The 17,932-nt window shown below is 53.5% G+C and overlaps 5 protein-coding genes across 5 annotated transcripts; 2 read left to right on the top strand and 3 right to left on the bottom strand.

Annotated features, from left to right (window-relative positions):
* The first annotated feature begins 257 nt into the window (after positions 1 to 257).
* Positions 258 to 2,615, top strand: COCSUDRAFT_22629 (FMN-linked oxidoreductase). The gene is made up of 6 exons (XM_005649862.1): positions 258 to 466; positions 584 to 717; positions 827 to 960; positions 1,100 to 1,329; positions 1,561 to 1,837; positions 2,125 to 2,615. Exons 1-6 carry the CDS (start codon positions 362 to 364, stop codon positions 2,427 to 2,429), a joined length of 1,185 nt encoding a protein of 394 aa, XP_005649919.1. The 5' UTR covers positions 258 to 361; the 3' UTR covers positions 2,430 to 2,615.
* Positions 2,616 to 3,860: 1,245 nt separating this feature from the next.
* On the top strand, positions 3,861 to 6,299 carry COCSUDRAFT_13265 (DRMBL-domain-containing protein; the record flags this gene model as incomplete). The annotated part of the gene is made up of 7 exons (XM_005649861.1): positions 3,861 to 4,080; positions 4,182 to 4,234; positions 4,414 to 4,571; positions 4,907 to 5,021; positions 5,149 to 5,277; positions 5,539 to 5,752; positions 6,097 to 6,299. 7 exons carry the CDS (start codon positions 3,861 to 3,863, stop codon positions 6,297 to 6,299), a joined length of 1,092 nt encoding a protein of 363 aa, XP_005649918.1.
* A 331-nt stretch (positions 6,300 to 6,630) lies between these two features.
* COCSUDRAFT_65216 (hypothetical protein) lies at positions 6,631 to 8,632 on the bottom strand (the record flags this gene model as incomplete). Its single annotated transcript, XM_005649860.1, has 7 exons — positions 8,506 to 8,632; positions 8,174 to 8,335; positions 7,902 to 8,021; positions 7,514 to 7,699; positions 7,305 to 7,394; positions 6,872 to 7,062; positions 6,631 to 6,721 (listed from the first exon to the last, which is right to left on the bottom strand). The coding sequence occupies exons 3-7, from the start codon at positions 7,914 to 7,916 to the stop codon at positions 6,631 to 6,633; spliced, it is 573 nt and encodes a 190-aa protein (XP_005649917.1). The 5' UTR covers positions 7,917 to 8,021; positions 8,174 to 8,335; positions 8,506 to 8,632.
* A 1,429-nt stretch (positions 8,633 to 10,061) lies between these two features.
* On the bottom strand, positions 10,062 to 12,633 carry COCSUDRAFT_65215 (FAD/NAD(P)-binding domain-containing protein; the record flags this gene model as incomplete). The annotated part of the gene is made up of 9 exons (XM_005649859.1): positions 10,062 to 10,236; positions 10,407 to 10,540; positions 10,681 to 10,869; positions 11,038 to 11,189; positions 11,342 to 11,447; positions 11,637 to 11,824; positions 11,940 to 12,129; positions 12,259 to 12,417; positions 12,544 to 12,633. The coding sequence occupies 9 exons, from the start codon at positions 12,631 to 12,633 to the stop codon at positions 10,062 to 10,064; spliced, it is 1,383 nt and encodes a 460-aa protein (XP_005649916.1).
* Positions 12,634 to 13,973: 1,340 nt separating this feature from the next.
* On the bottom strand, positions 13,974 to 16,794 carry COCSUDRAFT_13454 (hypothetical protein; the record flags this gene model as incomplete). The annotated part of the gene is made up of 9 exons (XM_005649858.1): positions 13,974 to 14,171; positions 14,302 to 14,377; positions 14,478 to 14,581; positions 14,797 to 14,916; positions 15,152 to 15,343; positions 15,623 to 15,987; positions 16,098 to 16,284; positions 16,366 to 16,566; positions 16,693 to 16,794. The coding sequence occupies 9 exons, from the start codon at positions 16,792 to 16,794 to the stop codon at positions 13,974 to 13,976; spliced, it is 1,545 nt and encodes a 514-aa protein (XP_005649915.1).
* Positions 16,795 to 17,932: the final 1,138 nt, after the last annotated feature.

Genomic DNA, 17,932 nt, shown 5'->3' with positions numbered 1-17,932 from the left:
GAGGAGCTTGGAAGGAACTGTTTCAAGGCAGTCTACAATCACAAGCATGCATCTCAGCCGCGCGGCTTTTCTTGTGCGTTCCTTAGTTCATTGCACCTCTGTTGATTCAGATACCTTTCAAAATCTTTCAACCGCAAATAATATGCTAAGGAAGGCGTAGCGAGGTGTAGATCCATATGGTGGGCGACAGCACATAATGCGCAGCGTTCACTACTACAGGATTCAGTGCAGTGCTTTCCCATTCGGTGCCAGATTTCCTGTTGGACGGTATCATTCATTAAGAGTACCATCCCTGTATCAAGTTAGCCGCTCATTAGCAGAGCTCACTGCTCCGAGGCAGGCTACAACGGTGCAGGCAGCCATGGCTGCCCAGGAACCAGACGCAGCAACGCACGGTCAGAGAGGTTGGGAAATGTTCCGGAGCTGGGGATCTCCCAGATATTTTGTTGCACCGATGGTTGATCAGGTATATATGTTCCCATATTTGCTATTCCTTTTGCTTTTTGCTCTAGTACCCACACCAGTCCAACGACGATGTGAGGGTTTTCAGCGACCTGATATCTTGTGTGTTGCGACTCTCTAGTCGGAGCTGGCCTTCCGCATGCTCTGCAGAAGGCACGGCGCCACTGCAGCGTACACTCCTATGCTACATAGTCGTCTCTTCCTGCAAGACCCCAACTACCGAGCAGAGCACTTCAGCACTTGTGAAGGAGACAGGTGGGAATCTCGTGTATGCTATGCCTTCCTTTACTCCCTCTCTCTGCTGGAGAAGAACGGTTGCATTTTATCTGGTGCCCTCAGATTCTCAGTTGCTGTGGCTGCGCAGGCCTCTGATGGTGCAGTTCTGTGCAAATGATCCGGAGACGCTGCTTGCTGCTGCACGCATTGTGGAGCCACATGCTGATGCCATAGACCTGAACCTGGGCTGCCCACAGCGCATCGCCAGGAGGGGCCGCTATGGTGAGATCCCCCTGCACCTGTGTGGCTCCCAATTATTCTTGTGCTGGTCAAACCGATTGCCAGTGGCTGCTAATTCAGTGAGGCCAGTGGAATAGCATCAGGCACAGTGCATCACTGAAACAGCGTTGCATGGCTGCAGGGGCGTTCCTGATGGATGATCTGCCGCTGGTGGAGAGGATAGTGCGGACGTGCGCGGAGGGTCTGAGCGTGCCGGTGACGGTGAAGATCCGAGTGTTCCCTGACCGCCAGAAGACGGTGGAATATGCGCGCATGCTGGAGCGGGCCGGGGCCAGCCTCATTGCTGTGCACGGGCGGCTGAGGGAGCAGAAGAAGTCCAACGGCCCTGATGCCGACTGGGATGCCATTAAGGTGCCCCCCATGCTCCTTTCTCAAAATTGACACTTCCCTCTGCATGGTGCCATGTCAGCGCCTGTCTTGAACCACCACTTCCTCTGTCACCTCCATCGCACGGTGCACTTTTGGGGCAGTTGCCGGGCAGCAGATAAGATGAGTGCAAGAGACAGCGTGAATTTACCGTCAAAGATGCTGTTAGCTTAGCGCAAAGTGCATCATCCTGAAAAAGAGCACGTGCATGCGCAGGCGGTGGTGGAGGCGGTGGGAGTCCCAGTGCTGGCCAATGGAAACATCCGGACGCTGGCGGACGTCCACGCGTGCATGGCATACACGGGGGCGGTGGGCGTGCTGTCGGCCGAGTCGCTATTGGAGGACCCGGCGCTGTTCTCGCCGCGGCGGCTGCAGCCCGGGGGCGCCTTTGGGGGTGCCCAGGGCGCGCATCTGCTGCTGGAGTACCTGGACCTGGTGGACGCCCACCCATGCCCCATGCGCATGGTCACCGGGCACGCCTTCAGGATGCTCGGTGCGCACGCCAACCCTTGGTGCTGCTTATCATCTATATTCCACTGGACCCTAGAGTCGGTCTGACCTCTAGGTGGGGCATCCTATTACATGATATACATCAGGTGTGCGAGAGACCCGGCTTGGTCTGCATTGCTTGAAGCGGTTCTGAGGGGAATTCTGTGAACACATCTGCTGCCCACAGCCACAATGCCTTCAGACAAGTAGCAGGTGTATTGTTTGGGAAGTGGTGAAGGTGGCAGTGTTGTAGCATGCTTGCGACAATGTTTTGCTGTCGTGATGCTGCAGGGGCATGGCTGTCAGAGTTCACGGATCTCCGCGACCGGCTCAATCAGCAGCACAAGGAGTTTGGTGTGGAGGATATCAGGGAGATAGCGCAGGACGTGATCAGCAGAATAGAGGGGCTGGGGCGCGACTACCCTGTGCCCAAGCTGTCTGAGCGGGCTCTTGCGCGCATGGAGAGGGAAGCTGCCATGGCAGCGGCCATAGCAGAGCAGAACAGAGAGGAGTCTTCTTTGCAGCGGATTGCAGCGAACAGGGCAGAAAGTCTAGGGAATGTAGAGGCTCGCCGAGTGCTTCAGGCCGCGGCATGACATCGTGATGATGATGATTGAAAGGCAGATGACATGATGCCTGAGAATTCTCGACAGGAGTCCTCAGGCTGACTTTTACCTCCGAGTCGACGGTTCACCCACTTGAACCGGTTGACCGGCAGCCTGAATGCTTGCAGCACTTGTGCGCTGGCACAAATTTTTGTTGGATTGTAATTACACTGTTCTAGTAACCTATTGAAGGTCACACTGTGCTTCATGGCTGATGCATTTGAAGGCTCAGCTAAACTACGATGGATAAAGCTTCCATCGTAGTTTAGGCCTGAATAGGCAACCTGACCTCACTTTTTATGAATTCCAAGGTCAACAGCAAGGCACACCCATTCTTGAAGAGAACTTCTTCTCAAGCTCCTGAATTGACCACTTCACGCTAATGTCACTACGAGCAACCAATAAAACTTGCAAAAAAGATCTTCGAAGCTTGCCTGCAGTCTTGCATGTAAGTAATCTGCATATTTGTGACTTGCAAAGATGGTCGATATCCAATCGTCGCAACTGTGGGCCTACGATGACATCTTCTCGTTCGAATCCACACAACTCAGTCAGCCAGAGTTGAAAACACAATTTGGGAAAGCTCCAGCTGCTGCTTTCTGCCCATCGTGTGGAGCGCTCACATTGGACGTTGCTGACACCGAAGTAGGCAGAGAGGCACACGTACGAAATTGCAGAGACTCAGGGGAGCCTGATGCAGATGAAGCACACTCTGATGGGGAAGACAGCCCTGAAGATACTCGTGGGAGCTCCTCGGGCACAGTCCAAACCTCCAGCAGAGATGCTGAAGAAGGTTCACAGCCGAAGCGGAAAGCTACTGATATCGAGTCTCTCGCTGAGAGTGATACCAGAGATCAATCAGATGATGTACCCAGGCCATGCCTAAGAGCAGACAGCAGCACTGCCAGTCCTGCAGACAGTCAGGCTCAGCAGCAAAGCGAGAGCACTGGCTCAGATGAGAACAGAGTACAGCAGTGGCTGCAGTACAACGGACTGGCAGACCAAGCTGAGGCATTCACAAGGGCACACATAACCCCAGACCTGCTGAAATTTCTGGCAGACGAGGACTTGCGACAGATGGGAGTCTCGGCCTTGGGCCCTCGCAGGCGCATCCTGGCTGCCATCCAGAACCTCCCTGCCAGCCAGTGCGGTAACAATTCCGCTGACAGCAGTCACAAGGTACCGCCAACACCCATGCATGCCTTTCACCATCATTTCATCGCCTCTCAGTAAAGAAGCACTGTCATCATATCAGTCCGGCTCTGACGCATGTGTGAATTCGTGTTTAGGAGCAGAGTACAGCAGGGTCCAGTCATGGAGGCTCCAAAATCACCAGCTACTTCCAGCGCAGTGGACCTCCTGCGACAGGAATGCCAGCATCTACCTCTGCCCCTCCTGCCAGGTATTTCTGTTGTAAATGCAATGCAAGCTCTTGTAATACTGAAGACGCGCGCATTTCACAACACTGAGCACAAGCTTCTGGGTTCTAGGAGCGGCCTGCCACCGTGGCAGAAGATGCCAGGCTTGCCATTCCTGGTAGATCGCTTTGGCAAGGGCACTGAAAAGGCGGCGTGCAAGTCGTGGTTCCTGACGCATTTCCACAGCGACCATTACAAGGGCCTCACATCCAAGTTCAAAGCCGGTGCGCTGCAGTATGTTCATAATGCTCAGCTGAACCTGCGCATTATGTTCTACCTTCTGGGGTCTTAACGTCACTGAGATGTATCCCGATGGGCCATGCAGGCGTCATATACTGCACGCTGATCACCGCCAAGCTCGTTCACCAGCGCCTGAAGGTGTGCGCGCCTGCACAGTCCTCGCTGCATCCTGATCCCTGCATTTGCGGCTGCCAATGGGTGACAGATAACTTTCACAAGAAGGCCTCTATAGAACACCTTTGTAGCGGTCTCCTGAAATAGCATGATATTCTAAGTGAGTTTGTGACTGATGACTGACTGCATGCACCTGCGTGCAGGTGCCTTGGGAGCGGCTGCGCGTGGTGCAGCTGAATGCGGCGCAGCTGGTGGAGGGCGTGCGCGTCACCTTCGTCGACGCCAACCACTGCCCGGGCGCCGCCATGATCGTCTTTGAGCCGCCCGGCCGCGCACCCATCGTCCACACTGGCGACTGCCGGTGTGCGCATTGATTACCTCGACAACTGCTTCCAGGCAGTTGCACTACCGTGATGGCTCGATCTCATGTGTTGCTAAGAGCATGATGGGCCCGGCTGGCAGGGGGCGGTATTAATACTGAGGACCGTGCGTACGGCTGATAGGTTCTTGCTTGGATCTGGCGAGTCCATCAACGGGTAGGATTTTGGCAGCCTTTCACTGCAGCTTGTCTGCACGCGCACCTTGCCTCTGGCAGGAAAAGCGCGTAATAAATTAGTAAGAGCATGTAGGGGCTTGGAAGATTCATACCCGTGCAAATGTAGTCCGGGCTCATGAGCGCGGTGGCACGCGTGCCAGGTACCATGTGGGCATGCAGCAGGAGCGGGCCTTGGTGGCCGTGCGCGGCCGCGCGACCCTCATCCTGGACACGACATACTGCGCTGCGCAGTACAACTTCCCACCGCAGCTGCAGGTGCCCGCCCAGGCTCCTGGTCTCCCATCGATCTGGTGCCGATCAATTTTGTGTTGCAATGCCAGGCCGGGACTGCCGTTCGCCCTGTTCAGCAGCTGATGGAGTACCATGGTGTATGCAAAAACAGGTGCTTCAATTCGTGCTGGAGGCCGTGAGAGCTGAGGCTTTCAACCCGGCCACGCTGTTCCTCTTCGGCAGCTACACGATCGGCAAGGAGAGGCTGTTCCTGGAGGTCGCGCGCATCCTGCAGCGCAAGGTCAGTTCTCACCATGCTTCCCTGCCAAGTCACAGCCAAACCATCCGACGGTGGTGTCGCTGCATATCCCCATGAGGCACTGATGCACAGTTGTTTTATTCATCTGTGTTCCCGCAGCATCCCTGCCTTTCCTGGCAGATTTTTGCCCGCACTTGCGTTCTTTAGTCACTAGGGTCCATAGGGTGGCATGTGGGGAGTCAATGCCAGAAGAGAACGCCATTGCAAGCAAAGGAGACAGCGTGAGACATTCTGCGCGCGCAGGTGTATGTGAGTGTGAGCAAGCGGGCTGTGCTGGACACGCTGGGCCTGCCGCCTGAGTATGAGACGCTGCTGACAACGGATGATCGGGCGCGGCTGCACGCGGTGCCGCTGTGGCGCGTGAGCCTGAAGCACATGGCGCGCACGCTCAAGCACTACCGCGGCCGCTACACCACCATCGTCGGCTTCCAGCCCACCGGCTGGTCCATGCACTCAGGTGGCCGGCCCCAGCTTGAAAAGTCTGTTGCTTTCTCAAAAACTTGATGAGTTGTCATGAGTGGTCATCGGAGCCTGATAATGATCCTGGTACCCAGGCATTCCCATTCACTTTGCGCTTGCTCTACTACTTGGTAGGTGTGCAATTTATTGGCTGCAAGGCAAATGAATGAAGAGATAGCTGCTGAGATAGTGCATGCCAGGTGATATGCAGACTTAAAAGGCGGTGCCATGCATTCTGGGAAGGAGTTCTGGACGCCTTTATTTAGTTTGATGGGGAGAGATTCACGTGAGCGCCTGCATGATACAGTCGGGAAGCAAATGAATATTTGCGTGGCGTTGCAGGCAAGGGGCGCGCGCCGAGGGGGCGCAGGAGGCAGAAGGGCACGCTGATAGTTTACAGCGTTCCCTACTCGGAGCACTCCAGCCACCAGGAGCTGCGCCAGATGGTGGACTTCCTGCGGCCCACCAAAATTATCCCCAGCGTCAACAACGACGGCGGCAGCAAGGCCAGCCACATGGTGGCTTCCCTGCAGCCGCCCACCTGATGCGCATGCATCTGATGCTGAGCAGCTTGTCAAGAATTTTCCGTAAATTTTTGGATGACAATTTCCAACAATTGAAGTAATAATTGATAGAGCGCCAAATGAACTCACTGACAGTGGAAATATGACGGCTAAATTGATATCGTGTTGGACACAGTCATTTTGGATCCTTCAAGATGTTGCTGAAAGTAATAATGTGAAAGAAATTTTCTTGTTACACATAGAAGATTAGCAATAGGCTGGTTTTTTTCGTAATGCACCCAAGGGCCTGGAATCAGTGGATTCACCAACACATACACAATTTTGCCGAGCTTATGAACCAACATATACATCACTAAGCGTCAACAGAGACCAGGGCTGGCTGTGGTACGTTCATTTCGCCCAGATCAAGGTCCAGGTCCACAGCGGTTGCACGCGGTGCATTCCTGCAAAATCAAATGAGAACAATGGATGCTTTACCCTCTGGCCATCCATCGTTCAAAAGCAGAAAGCATGTGTGCACAACAGTATGACAGAGAGCAGTATCATTGAGAGCAGTACAATGCAGATGAAGACTTGAGCTGCCGGGGTCGCACTTGTGCTCGAGGTCGATGAAGGTGCTGGACTTGGCGGCCAGCTCGCCGATTGCGACGCGGCCGCGGCTATTGACATAGTCTGCGACGGCGGCCATCTCTTCGCGCGAGATGTAGATGAACTTGCCGCGATCGTCCATGACCCCTGTGATGCGACCCTCCTCCTCCAACGCCTGCACCCTGGCAATCGCATCCTGCAAGCCACACCATGACAGTCATGAGGAATGGAACGAACTTGACCATTTTGGTCCCTTGCACTGGCGAGTAGAAATGATTTACACTTGCGTAAGTCCCTTTCTGAATGCCCGTCCGCAGGACATATGCAGGAATTGCCCGGGTGTGCAGAGGACATGAACAGACTGCCCTGTCTGCTCAGGTCCAGGCATCAATAAGGGGTTGTTTACTTGCGGAAAGGAGAGAAATAGCATGGGCTGACCTGGACTCGCAGGCCGAACTCTGACGCCAGGTCTTCCAGGTGGACGGTCTTCCGCTCCACGATGTAGTCAATGAAGGCTTGCAGGAGGCCCTGCATTTGCAGCACAATGCCTTAAATTTCATGAATCCAAAGTGTGTGAGCTAGAACAACCATGCAACGGCTCCTGTGAGCAAACACAGATCCGGGCAGGTGCTGTGCGGCAAACTCACCTGAGCCTGCTCCTCAGACTGGGCTTCCTCGCCCTGCTGCTCCACAGCAATCTGTCCCATCCACTTGGCCGCCTCTGCATCCTCCCTCGCCTGCTTCTCAGCCGCCAGCCTCTCCGCCTCCTCCTCCTCTGCTAACTCCTTTGCCTCCCGCTCTGCATCCCGCCTCCGCCTCTGCTCATCATACGCCTGCGCGCAGGAGAGGGCAGCCAGTTTGTGCCGTGCTCTTTGTCCAGGCCGTGGAGCATGTCGCACGCATTCTGTGATCAGAGTCATTTTGATATCCGTCATCCAGGCATCCGTCTCTCTGGATACAAGACAGCATCAGGACACGACGAGACCCCCAAAAACGGAACAATGCAATTGGGAGTGATTACGATGGATGTGTCACCTCCCGCTTGCGCATGCGCGCGTCCAGCACGTGCCGCTCTGCCTGCCGAGCCTCCCGCCGTGCCTCCCTTGCGCGCCTTCTCCCTCCCTCGCCCCCTGCCTCCTCCTCAGCATCTGCATCCTGCGCGCAGCAGCGGAGGGCCCTCATGGGTGCATGGGGCACATGCTGAATTGGCAGATCGAGAAGTGATGCACTGTTGTCCTGAGGGACACTGAGCTGAAAGAGAACTAAGGTGTAACGGAGCACGTAGTGGCAGGCAGTGCTGCGCGCACCTCTCCACCGCTGCTTTCCCCTCTTCCAGAGCCGTCGTCAGCCTCCTCTGCTGCAGCCGCTGCCGCCGCCGCTGCTGCCTGTCGGCGCCTGAGGCCTGCCTGCAGCCGATTGCCTCGTGGTGCTGCCCTCCGTGGCTGTCCTGCTGCAGGAGCACCTGCTGGCTGCACCTCCAAAAGCAGCATTTATTGCTGTATTGAGGCTGGATCCCGGATGTACGTTGCATCTTGGCAACATGCTGAGAGAGTCGGCGTGCATCCGTGGAAAGTATGCAAAAAGAGATACTCACTCTCCCTTGATGCACAAATATGGTGGTGGATATCGGCCAGCTCACCTCTTCTTGCTTTGAAGCAGCTTTCTTAGCGTCTGCCTTACGATTTGCGTCCCGTATAGCATAAATTAGAAGTCCACCGATCGCCCAAGTCAGAGCCAGGAAGAACGCTGCTATGATGACAGATTGCTGCTGATTGGGATGGAGGTTGTTCCACCATGTCGCAAGTCCAGTTGCCATGAGGTAACTTTTTCCACTGAGCGTCTAGAATTCTGGACTACTGGTGGCTGTTCCAATAGGTCAATTTTCTGTTTCCGAAATTACCACTACAAAGAAGACAGTTCGAGGCGTGGCCGAGATGAGCCGAAGGAAGTCTTACTTCTTCTGAAGCTTGCCCTTTTGGTATATGTTGAACCTCTGGCTAAAAATCCCGCATTGACATTCTGATCAGGGTCATTTATACATTGCTCAACTGTTGCAGATTACTCTGTGCATGCTGCATCCGGCCCTATAGCTATCTGTGCAGACGCCTGTACGGTATATGTTTGAGACCTATGAAGCATGGAAATAAGGAAGTCTAATTTCAACTAGTGCATCTGTCAAGTCCTGTGCTGCTCCCCTGGATATAAAGTGCCCAGAACTGCAGAGACAGTCATTGAATATAGAGCTGGGGAGTGGCTGTGGCAGTCTTTCTGGGAAGGAATAGCAGCGCTCAAGCGATTCGCCCGTGAGCTTATTCTAATTGTGTTAAAGCAGTCTCGCACTTATAAGTATTATTATTATTATTACACACTTTTCCTGCCAAAGGCAAGGTACGTCCTGCAGACAAGCTGCAGTTAAAGGCTGCCACAATCCTACCTTTTGTTGGACTCGCCAGATATAAGTATAAGCACAGTAATTTCACCCGGAGTCTTAAATATAAACCCTAAAATATAAAGGGCCTTACATACCATGCAACAACAATGGAGGGTGCCTTGCCCTAACAGGCCCTCTGCTCAGCCCAGGTCTAAGCCAGATTGAGATGATGAGCAAGCAGGAATCGCCTTCTTGAAAGGCAAGTTGCCCAGTTTTGCCGCCAGCTATACTTCCTTCCTACAAGTATCATCTGTCCTGCCTACCGTCATAAGTGCATTCTTGAAATGCAAAAAATCTCTAGACACACTACCATATTTTGACTCATTCACGATCATAACTTCTCAGCGCCACAATGTTTATACTGCTACATCAAGCTCGGCACTGTGTGCAACTCTTTAACTGGAAAAGTCTCCTAATTGTTTAGTTGTGCCGATGGTGAACCTCTCAAATTGCCTAATTAGTAATTTTCGAAAATACATGTGCAAAAGAATCAATTTTGTATGGATCAAAGCCATACAACTACCCTACGTGTAGTACAGCTGCAATCCTTTTAATACAAAGAACAGGGCTGGGAATATTTTTCAGCAGACATGATGATGACCAGTGTCATGCGAATTCCTCGTCATCAATGCAGTAACAAACTTGCATACATGTGTGTTTGCCACAGCCCGCAACAGCAATCCTATTTTAGATCCTGTAGTGACCCCTGTTTTGCCAGCATGATCCTGTAGGCTGCCAGTTTCGCGAATGGTGTGTGGGAGCATCTAGCCAGCTGCTGTCAGGTTTCCCCATGCGTCCTTGAGGCTGATCAGGGCCACCTTTGAAGCTATGGAAGGGCTGAACAGCGCTGATGGCTCCACCATCATGTGGTTTACGGTGAATATCTCACTCCTGACTTTGTAGTCGTGCATGGCACATTTGATCGCCTGCAAGAAGTACCTGAGCCCCACAGCATGGCCTTAGTAAGCATATATTATTACACTCAGCGCCCGTACTCTTCCTTGATAAGCACAAATTGTCTTCTAGTATTACCTGGATTCCAGTGGATTCATGATACCTGCAGACATGCATACGCAAGTGGGACAATGGCCTTTTCAGATGACACCCACCAGTTGATGAATGTCTCCCCAGCAGTCTTCTTCTTGGCCGGGAGCTTGCCGAGCGCCTGGAGGTGCTTCTCGTCATCGCCAGTGGCGACTGTCCAGGGAAAGTCTTGCAGTGCTGCCAGTGCCGCCTGATACTCCTGCAAACCGCAGAGCAAATATACATCAGACACCCCCGCTTGCGCATGCAGGCAGTCACTGATAAAAAGAGTGCTCATTCTGCGAGTCATGATACAGTTGTGCAAGGCATTCTACTTTGTACGTGAATGGAGAATTCCACCTTGCCAAAGCCTTGCAGAAGCTCAGTGCGCTTGTCTGTTGAGAACCTGGCGCCCGTTGCCAGTCGCTTCTGCAGCAGGTCCCGCAGCAGAATGGCAGCTTTGATGCCGACGGTCATGCCTTGGCCATATATGGGATTGAAGGATGCTGCTGCATCTCCCAGCACGCACACCCCGGCAGGCAGCTCAACCTAGCCATTGGAATCACACGACAAAATGAATGAACTTGTTCTGATCCGCGTCAGCTGACAGACCTCAATCAAAAAGGCAGACTTCACCACATTCATCATTTCAGTGTACAGTACCCTGGAGGCAAAGCACAAAAGAGTTTTCACCATGAGACGAAGCCAGGTGCTCACCTTCTCATATCGCCGCCTGATGTTTTCTGTGCGGGAGTATGTGTACACAGGGCCGATTGGCTCGGCCTGCCTGATGGCATCATAAATGTCAAGCTGCGGCAGGGACCGGGCAAACTCCAGGTACCCCTCCTCATCGGTGGGTGGATGATCGCCTGCACAGCGATCAAGCTCGCGTTGAAATGAAATCCTTTTCAAGTTTCTCATGCCCACTTGGCACATTTCTTCATCTCTTTCTTTCCTCATTCCACAGAACGACAGGGCAAGAAAAGTGTCAAACGCTTAATTTTGAGTAATGCATGCGCACCAGCCATGCCGGTCATGATGAGCTGCCATCGGTCATCCTCCACTGGCAGCAGCAGCCCCTGTCGCCCAGAGTGTGGCCTGGGTGATATGGTGGCAGCCTTCCAGCCCTGCAGACACAAACTCTTACTCACAAACAAGAAGGAATATGACAGTCTCACAGAGGCAGATGAATAAATCATGCCACGCAGGACAAACCCTCACGTTGCTGCTGAGCTTGAGAAGTTCTACCGGCCACATGTCAAACAGGACCATGGTGTGCTAGACACAAGGTAGAAAGTTCAAACAGCTGGACGCACATGCTCGCGGAACCAGTGCTCTGGCATCTGGTAGGTGCGCGTGCCGTAGCCGAGGCCGGAATTGATGACCTCCTGGGGCGGCGCCGAGTGGCCTGAAGCTTGCAGCCACTCTGACAGCTTGCTGTTGCGGCCGCTCGCATCAACCACAAAGTCTGCCGGTATCTGTTCTCCATCTTTCAGCACCACACCTGCATATATTCTCCAAGCATCATCACAGGACTGCAGCACCTTGTGTCAACAAGATTGCAATTTACCAAGTATGTACCAGCCACGACATGCACTGCGAGGAAAATAATAAAGTACCTGACACTGTGGCACTCCCGTCAGAGTATCGCAGTCCGCTGACAACAGCTCCACTCCGCAGAGTGATGTTGTCCTTCGTTGAGACTATCTCGCGCGCTGTGTGCTCCATCAACTTTCTGGTAGCCCCCACGGACTCGAGGGGCGATGGCTCGTCCTGCGGCATGGGTTCCATGTAGCCTCCAAAGTCCCACTGCAGCCACACCACAATTTACCTCCGGAAGGCAGCAGTCATAATATTCAATACCATTTGCTAATAATAAAAGCAAGATGTCTCCTTGAACACACAGTGGCCTTTGGAAGTCAGACATGTGAAACTCACCACAGAGCAGTCTTTGAGCCAGTCCACATCTTGGGCTCCTGCTTTCCTCAGGTTATCCTTGAAGCCCCCAAAAAGATCCTCACACAGCCGCAGGCCCCCACACAGCATCACATGGGGTTGCTGGAATTGTGGCACTCCACCTCTCTTTGCTGGCAGTGCCTGCAGTCGGCCACATGACATTGCTACATCAAGGGAGCAATAAACACGGCTACAACAGTCCACTGGTCCGATTGGGTGCTGTGGAAGGCAGCTTCTGAAGCAACTTCTGCTGGGACCTCCACGCACCTCCACTTGTGCTGGGAGATTGTCTCGCTCCAAGAGAATGACCTCGTCAAAGACCGACGATAAAGCGCTTGCGGATGCCAACCCAGCCATGCCTCCTCCAATCACAATAGCTCTTGATCCGTTAGTTGAATGCGACATTTCATTCTGTGCCAGGCAGTACACGGTGCATGTTCTCGTCGCTAAGCTGCTCGACGAGGGCAACGGAAATGTAGACGAATGGCTGCGTTTGATGCTTCCTCGGAGGGTCGGGGAGGGGCGATGGTACATCAGACTTCGACCATCCTGGCATTTGCAACCTTGGATTGGCCTAGCTTGTGGTGAGATGCTCTGCAACATACTTGTTTGTAGCATTTTGGACGAAGTAATTTGTTCACCTGTCTACATCAAACTACTTGTACTTGCATTGGTTTTGGTCTTGGGAGAGCACCCGACACCGTGGCACGTCGAACAGCAGTTTCTTCATAAATGTACTGCCTGCAGCTGACGTCATTCAATGCTGAGATATTTTCCATGCCCAGGTTCCCAGGCCATCTCCATCAAGACATTTTCTTCTTCTTTTCGCAGTTCTCTTGACATGCAATGTCATGACTACATACACCCTAGGACGCGGCAATCGCGGAAACCCTGCCAAGCGCCACCTTGAAGGCCGGCCGGGCCGTGAATTTGGGGCAATGCCTGGTTGCATGACGACTTATCATGCAGCTTCTTAGGTCAAGTCAGTTAATGTGTACAGCATTCAGAAGAGTCTCCTCATATAATGAATAAGTCAGCTGTCACAGAAGCTTCATATGACATGCATATCAGCTCAGCAGACTGACTGTCCGAAGGCCAGAAGGACCAGAAGGCACTGCGAGCTGCCCCTCCCGCAACATGCGCTTGAATGCCCGCTCCCCCATCTCTGCCAGGCCCTGTTCAGGGCGCTTGCGCTTGCCGCGGCCCAGGTCCTCTGAGTTGGGCTCCTGGGCAGGCTGAGCGGCAATGCGCGCACTCTCGATTAGCGCCTGACTCTCTTCCTCTGTCGCCAGCCTCGAGTACACGTCTTCGCCTCTGCAAACAGCGTGCTGCTTCAGCACTTGTGACTGATGAAGTGCACATTCAAACACGGGCCCATGAGCACGCACTGCAGGAGACCTAGAACTACAAGAGTTCAAGAGAAACATGTGACAAAAGAGTGCAGGAGTAGGCCTGACCTGATAGCACGCATTTGCCGCCAGGTGTGCTCTTCCCGTGCTGTCATCCTCTTGTCATGCTCTGCGAAGGTAGCTGCTTCACTGTCGCTGCGCGCTGCCAGCATGTGCAGCTGCTCCTCTGTTGTTGGAGCCCTGCCAAACAGACTTGCATATTTGCGCCCACCCCAATAAGCACAGGAACAGGAAGGTCAAATTCGACCTGCACTTGCAGACACAGTGGCTCTGGCTTCAAGGGCTGAATTAACTGAAGTACCTGCGACTGTGTGAAGACTTCTTGCCCAGAAGCTCAAGCAGATATGCCCTGCGCTCTTGCGCGTCTGTTTTGCCATCAAAGAATCCACCGGTGATGGAGCGGTCAGCAATGTTGCGCTTCTGGGTGGCCACATCATAGATGTGCTTCTCAATGCTGTCTGCTGTCTGCAGCCGCAGCACCAGAACCTGCATGCATGAACCATCGGCTGAGGGGTGAACTGTTGGAAATATAATCTGGTTAGGCACATGGACAATTACAACAAGAGCTTCAAACAGGTAAATATCATATATGCAGTGATCAGGTTGGAGTGTCTACCTCTCTTGTCTGGCCAATCCTGTGCGCTCTGGCCTGTGCCTGCAGGTCAATCTGAGGGTTCCAGTCTGTGTCATACCTGCATTGCACAATGTCTTGTCAATGTCCATGAAACAAACCTTCTTTGCACGCTTCACTGGTGCATGATGTTAATTGAGAAGTGCAGCAGATGCACTCACATGATGATGGTGTCAGCAGCTTGCAGGTTGAGGCCCACTCCACCGGCGCGTACGCTGAGCAGGAACACGCTGCACTTGCCAGCAGGGTCGTTGAAATCCCTCACCTGCCAGTGACACACATCGCATTTGCATTAACTCTCACGCATGAGCTTCCAATGCACTGGCACATTAGAACCGACCCTCACACATCAGACTCCAATGCACTGGCACACTAAAACCCTCACACACCAGACTCCAATGCACGGGCACAATATACTTCACCCTCACACATCAGACTCCAATGCACTGTCACATGGGGCTGATAAGGCAGACAGCGCACCAGCTCGCCCCTCTCGGCAGAGGCAGTGCTGCCGTCCAGGCGCAGGTGCTCGATGCCACGCCAATTCAAATGGTCCTCCACAATGTCCAGCAGGCGAGTCATCGTGCTGAACACCAACACCTGCAGCCTCACCCATCAGAGTCAGGCCAACATTCCAAGCCTTCAGAAATTGTCTTGACAGCCAGCTGACAAAAATATTGTAGACGTCTTAAATGTACTGACCACTAGCTTATTGTTGCCCCCAACTATTCCTGCAAATCATGTGCCACTGCCACAGTAGGACTTCAGTAGACAACAAATCACAGCAAGAATGTCAGAAAAGATGAAGAATGATCTAGTCATCCTAAAGCTGGACAGTTCTTGCCTTGTGGCCTGCCGCAGTCAGTTTGGTGAGCAGGCTGTCCAGCACAGCCAGCTTGCCACATAGGCGCAGGGACGCGGGCAGAGGGTGGGGTGGCAGCAGGGACTCAGAGCCCTCGGGGTGCAGCCGCGACAGGAAGGGGTGGTTGCAGATGTTGCGCAGCTCCATCACGCTGTTGCTGACCCCCTTGACCCCCTGCTTCTTCTGGGGCTCCCTCTCCAGGTCCTGCTCTATGAGGCTGCACAGAAAGCGCTGGTATGGCGTCGCAGGGCAGCTGATGATATGCTCCACCTGGATTAATATAGAATGCAGCTTAACTTGCATGACTCAGCTTCACACTCTACTATCATATTTGCAAGCTCTTCCTGCGGGAGACAAGGTGCAAATGCAGACAACCTACATGTAAAGGCATTACTAATTGATGGACTCGCCAGATCCAAGCAAGACCTAATCAACCATGGGCACGGTGCTCAGACCGCCCCCCGCCAGCCGGGACTTCTGATGGAATGCTACCCTAACATGCAGGACGCACTGCAGACAAAGAGTGACACGAAAAGAGTGGTGCAGTGGGTCCCTATATTGAAGAAGAGGTCTGACCTTGCCAGGCAGCTCTGTGGCAACAGTTTCCTTCAGCCTGCGCAGCATGAAGGGCCGCAGCGCCTGGTGCAGCCTGTTTGTGATGAGGAGCATTTCTTCCTCGGTGAGCAAGCTGCCTTGGGGCTGGCCTTGGCCAAACCACTGCTGGAAGTCCTTCGAGGAGGTGAAGAGCGTGGGCATCAAGAAATGCAGCAGCGACCACAGTTCATCCAGGTTGTTCTGCACTGGTGTTCCTGTCACACATCAGCTGCATGCATCAGAGCTGCATTGATTTCATAATGCCAGTCAGAATACAGAGTTGGCAACATGCATGCACTTGTGAAGACCGTGGGAGAGAGCAAACCTGTCAGGAGCAGACGGTGCTGAGTGCTGTACACTTTCAGAGAGACGTTGAGCTTGCATTCGCTGTTCTTCAGTCTGTGGCCTTCATCGATAATGAAATGGTGCCAGCGGATCTTACTGAGGAAGGGCATGTCCGCACCCATCAGCGCCTCGTACGTTGTCAGCACCACATTGAACTTGCCCCGCATCTGCAGAGCAGAACACAATGTCAACCCCAGAACCCAAAGCATGGAAGCAATGCATGAACTCAGTGCAAGTGCAGAACACACCTCAGTGGTGGCAATGCGCAGCCGTTCCTGTGGATTGCCCCTGAACGCCACCACTTTGAGGGCGGGCGCCCAGCGCTGGAACTCAGAGTCCCAGTTGGGGAGCACAGAGGAGGGCGCAACCACCAGGTACGGTCCAGCAATGCCCCTTGTCTCCACCAGGTGGGCTATCAGAGCAATGATCTGGATCGTTTTGCCCAGGCCCTGACGAATGAAAGGGCATGTGAAAGGAAGTGATCAGTTTTGAGCAAAACAACAGCTGCGCACTTCCCATGCAATGGGCCTGCCATGCAGATAGAGGTGAACAAAAAAAGTTCTGGAGGTACTCACCATCTCATCTGCTAGGATGCCATTGAGCCCATGGTCATGTAGTGAAACCATCCAACGCAGCCCCTCCAGCTGATAGCTGCGCAGCTGGCCTCCTTGCAACATGCGGGGCTGCTCTTTGATTGCCGCTCTCAGACCGTTGGCCAGGTTGTTCCACTGACTGCTGCTCTCGTTCAATGCTGTCAGATCACCTGAAAGGCACAGACTATAAGCAACGTCCCAACCTGTAGGGGATTGCTGCAGGCGGAACAGGTGAGGTTTTTCTCTTGCGGCATGTGTCTTACCGTCCATGTCTGATGATTTGGCTCCTGGGGCCGCCTTAACAAGCACTGAGGAGGCCAGTCGGAGGCGGTTTGACAGGTGGCGGAGGCATGCATCGGTGCTGGAGAGGAGCTCGTTCAGCCTGCTGTTCTTTGCATTCTGGGCCAGGCGCAGGTACGCCTCAACATCATTGGCCCTCAGGAAAGCCATGCGCTCTTGGGTGGCTCTCTCCCTGCACCGCACATGCATGTGGTAGTACCCCGCTGGTAACATGTGCAAGAAGGGTTTGCATATCAAGCGCCATGAGCGTGATCTTCATGTTGGTGCTAGTACCTGGCTGCCTTCAGCTCTGCTGCATACTGCGCATGCAGCTGCAGCACTCCCTGGTTGCAGTATGCCAGTCTGCTCGACCTTGGAGTCTTCTGCTCATGATCAACCTGAGAGGCAGCACTTGTGCGTCTGAGTAGATTGCTTTCTGTTGCTTTGCTTGTGAGCTACATGGCAAGGAAACTGCAGTGGCTGGATGGCTTACTTCTTGATAGGTGCTGAGCACTGCTGCAGTGAGGAGTCGCATGCGCAACCGCCTGGAGGCATTGACCGCTGGCCTTGGCTTTTGGATTGCCTGATTCTTCCTGCTCATGTCATGGTCAGTGAGTACCCAACCTGCCGCTGAGTTGCACGTGACACTTGATAGCATTTCTGATCAGCATGTCCTCACCCCTCCCTCTGTAGATCTCTCAGCACTGCCCGGCGGCTGAGTGCCACTCTGTCTGCCAATGCTGCAACCTTGAGCTTCAGGAGGGACGGCAAGTCAGGCACCGGCTCTCTGACGGAGTTACCGCCATTTCTGCTGCTCAGAGTCCCAATGTGTGAGTGCCCCTCAAAGTGCCTGCCACAGGTTTTGGACGACAGACTGAAAACATGTATCCATTGGTCAGACTTAAACAATACATGGTGGTCGTAGTCACCAGCTTCAGAGCAC

The sequence above is a fragment of the Coccomyxa subellipsoidea genome (genome assembly GCF_000258705.1).
Source record: "Coccomyxa subellipsoidea C-169, whole genome shotgun sequence".
Classification (NCBI taxonomy): Eukaryota; Viridiplantae; Chlorophyta; class Trebouxiophyceae; family Coccomyxaceae; genus Coccomyxa; species Coccomyxa subellipsoidea.
The sequence above is the reverse complement of the archived record's forward strand: the minus strand, read 5'-3'. Positions and strand labels throughout refer to the sequence as shown.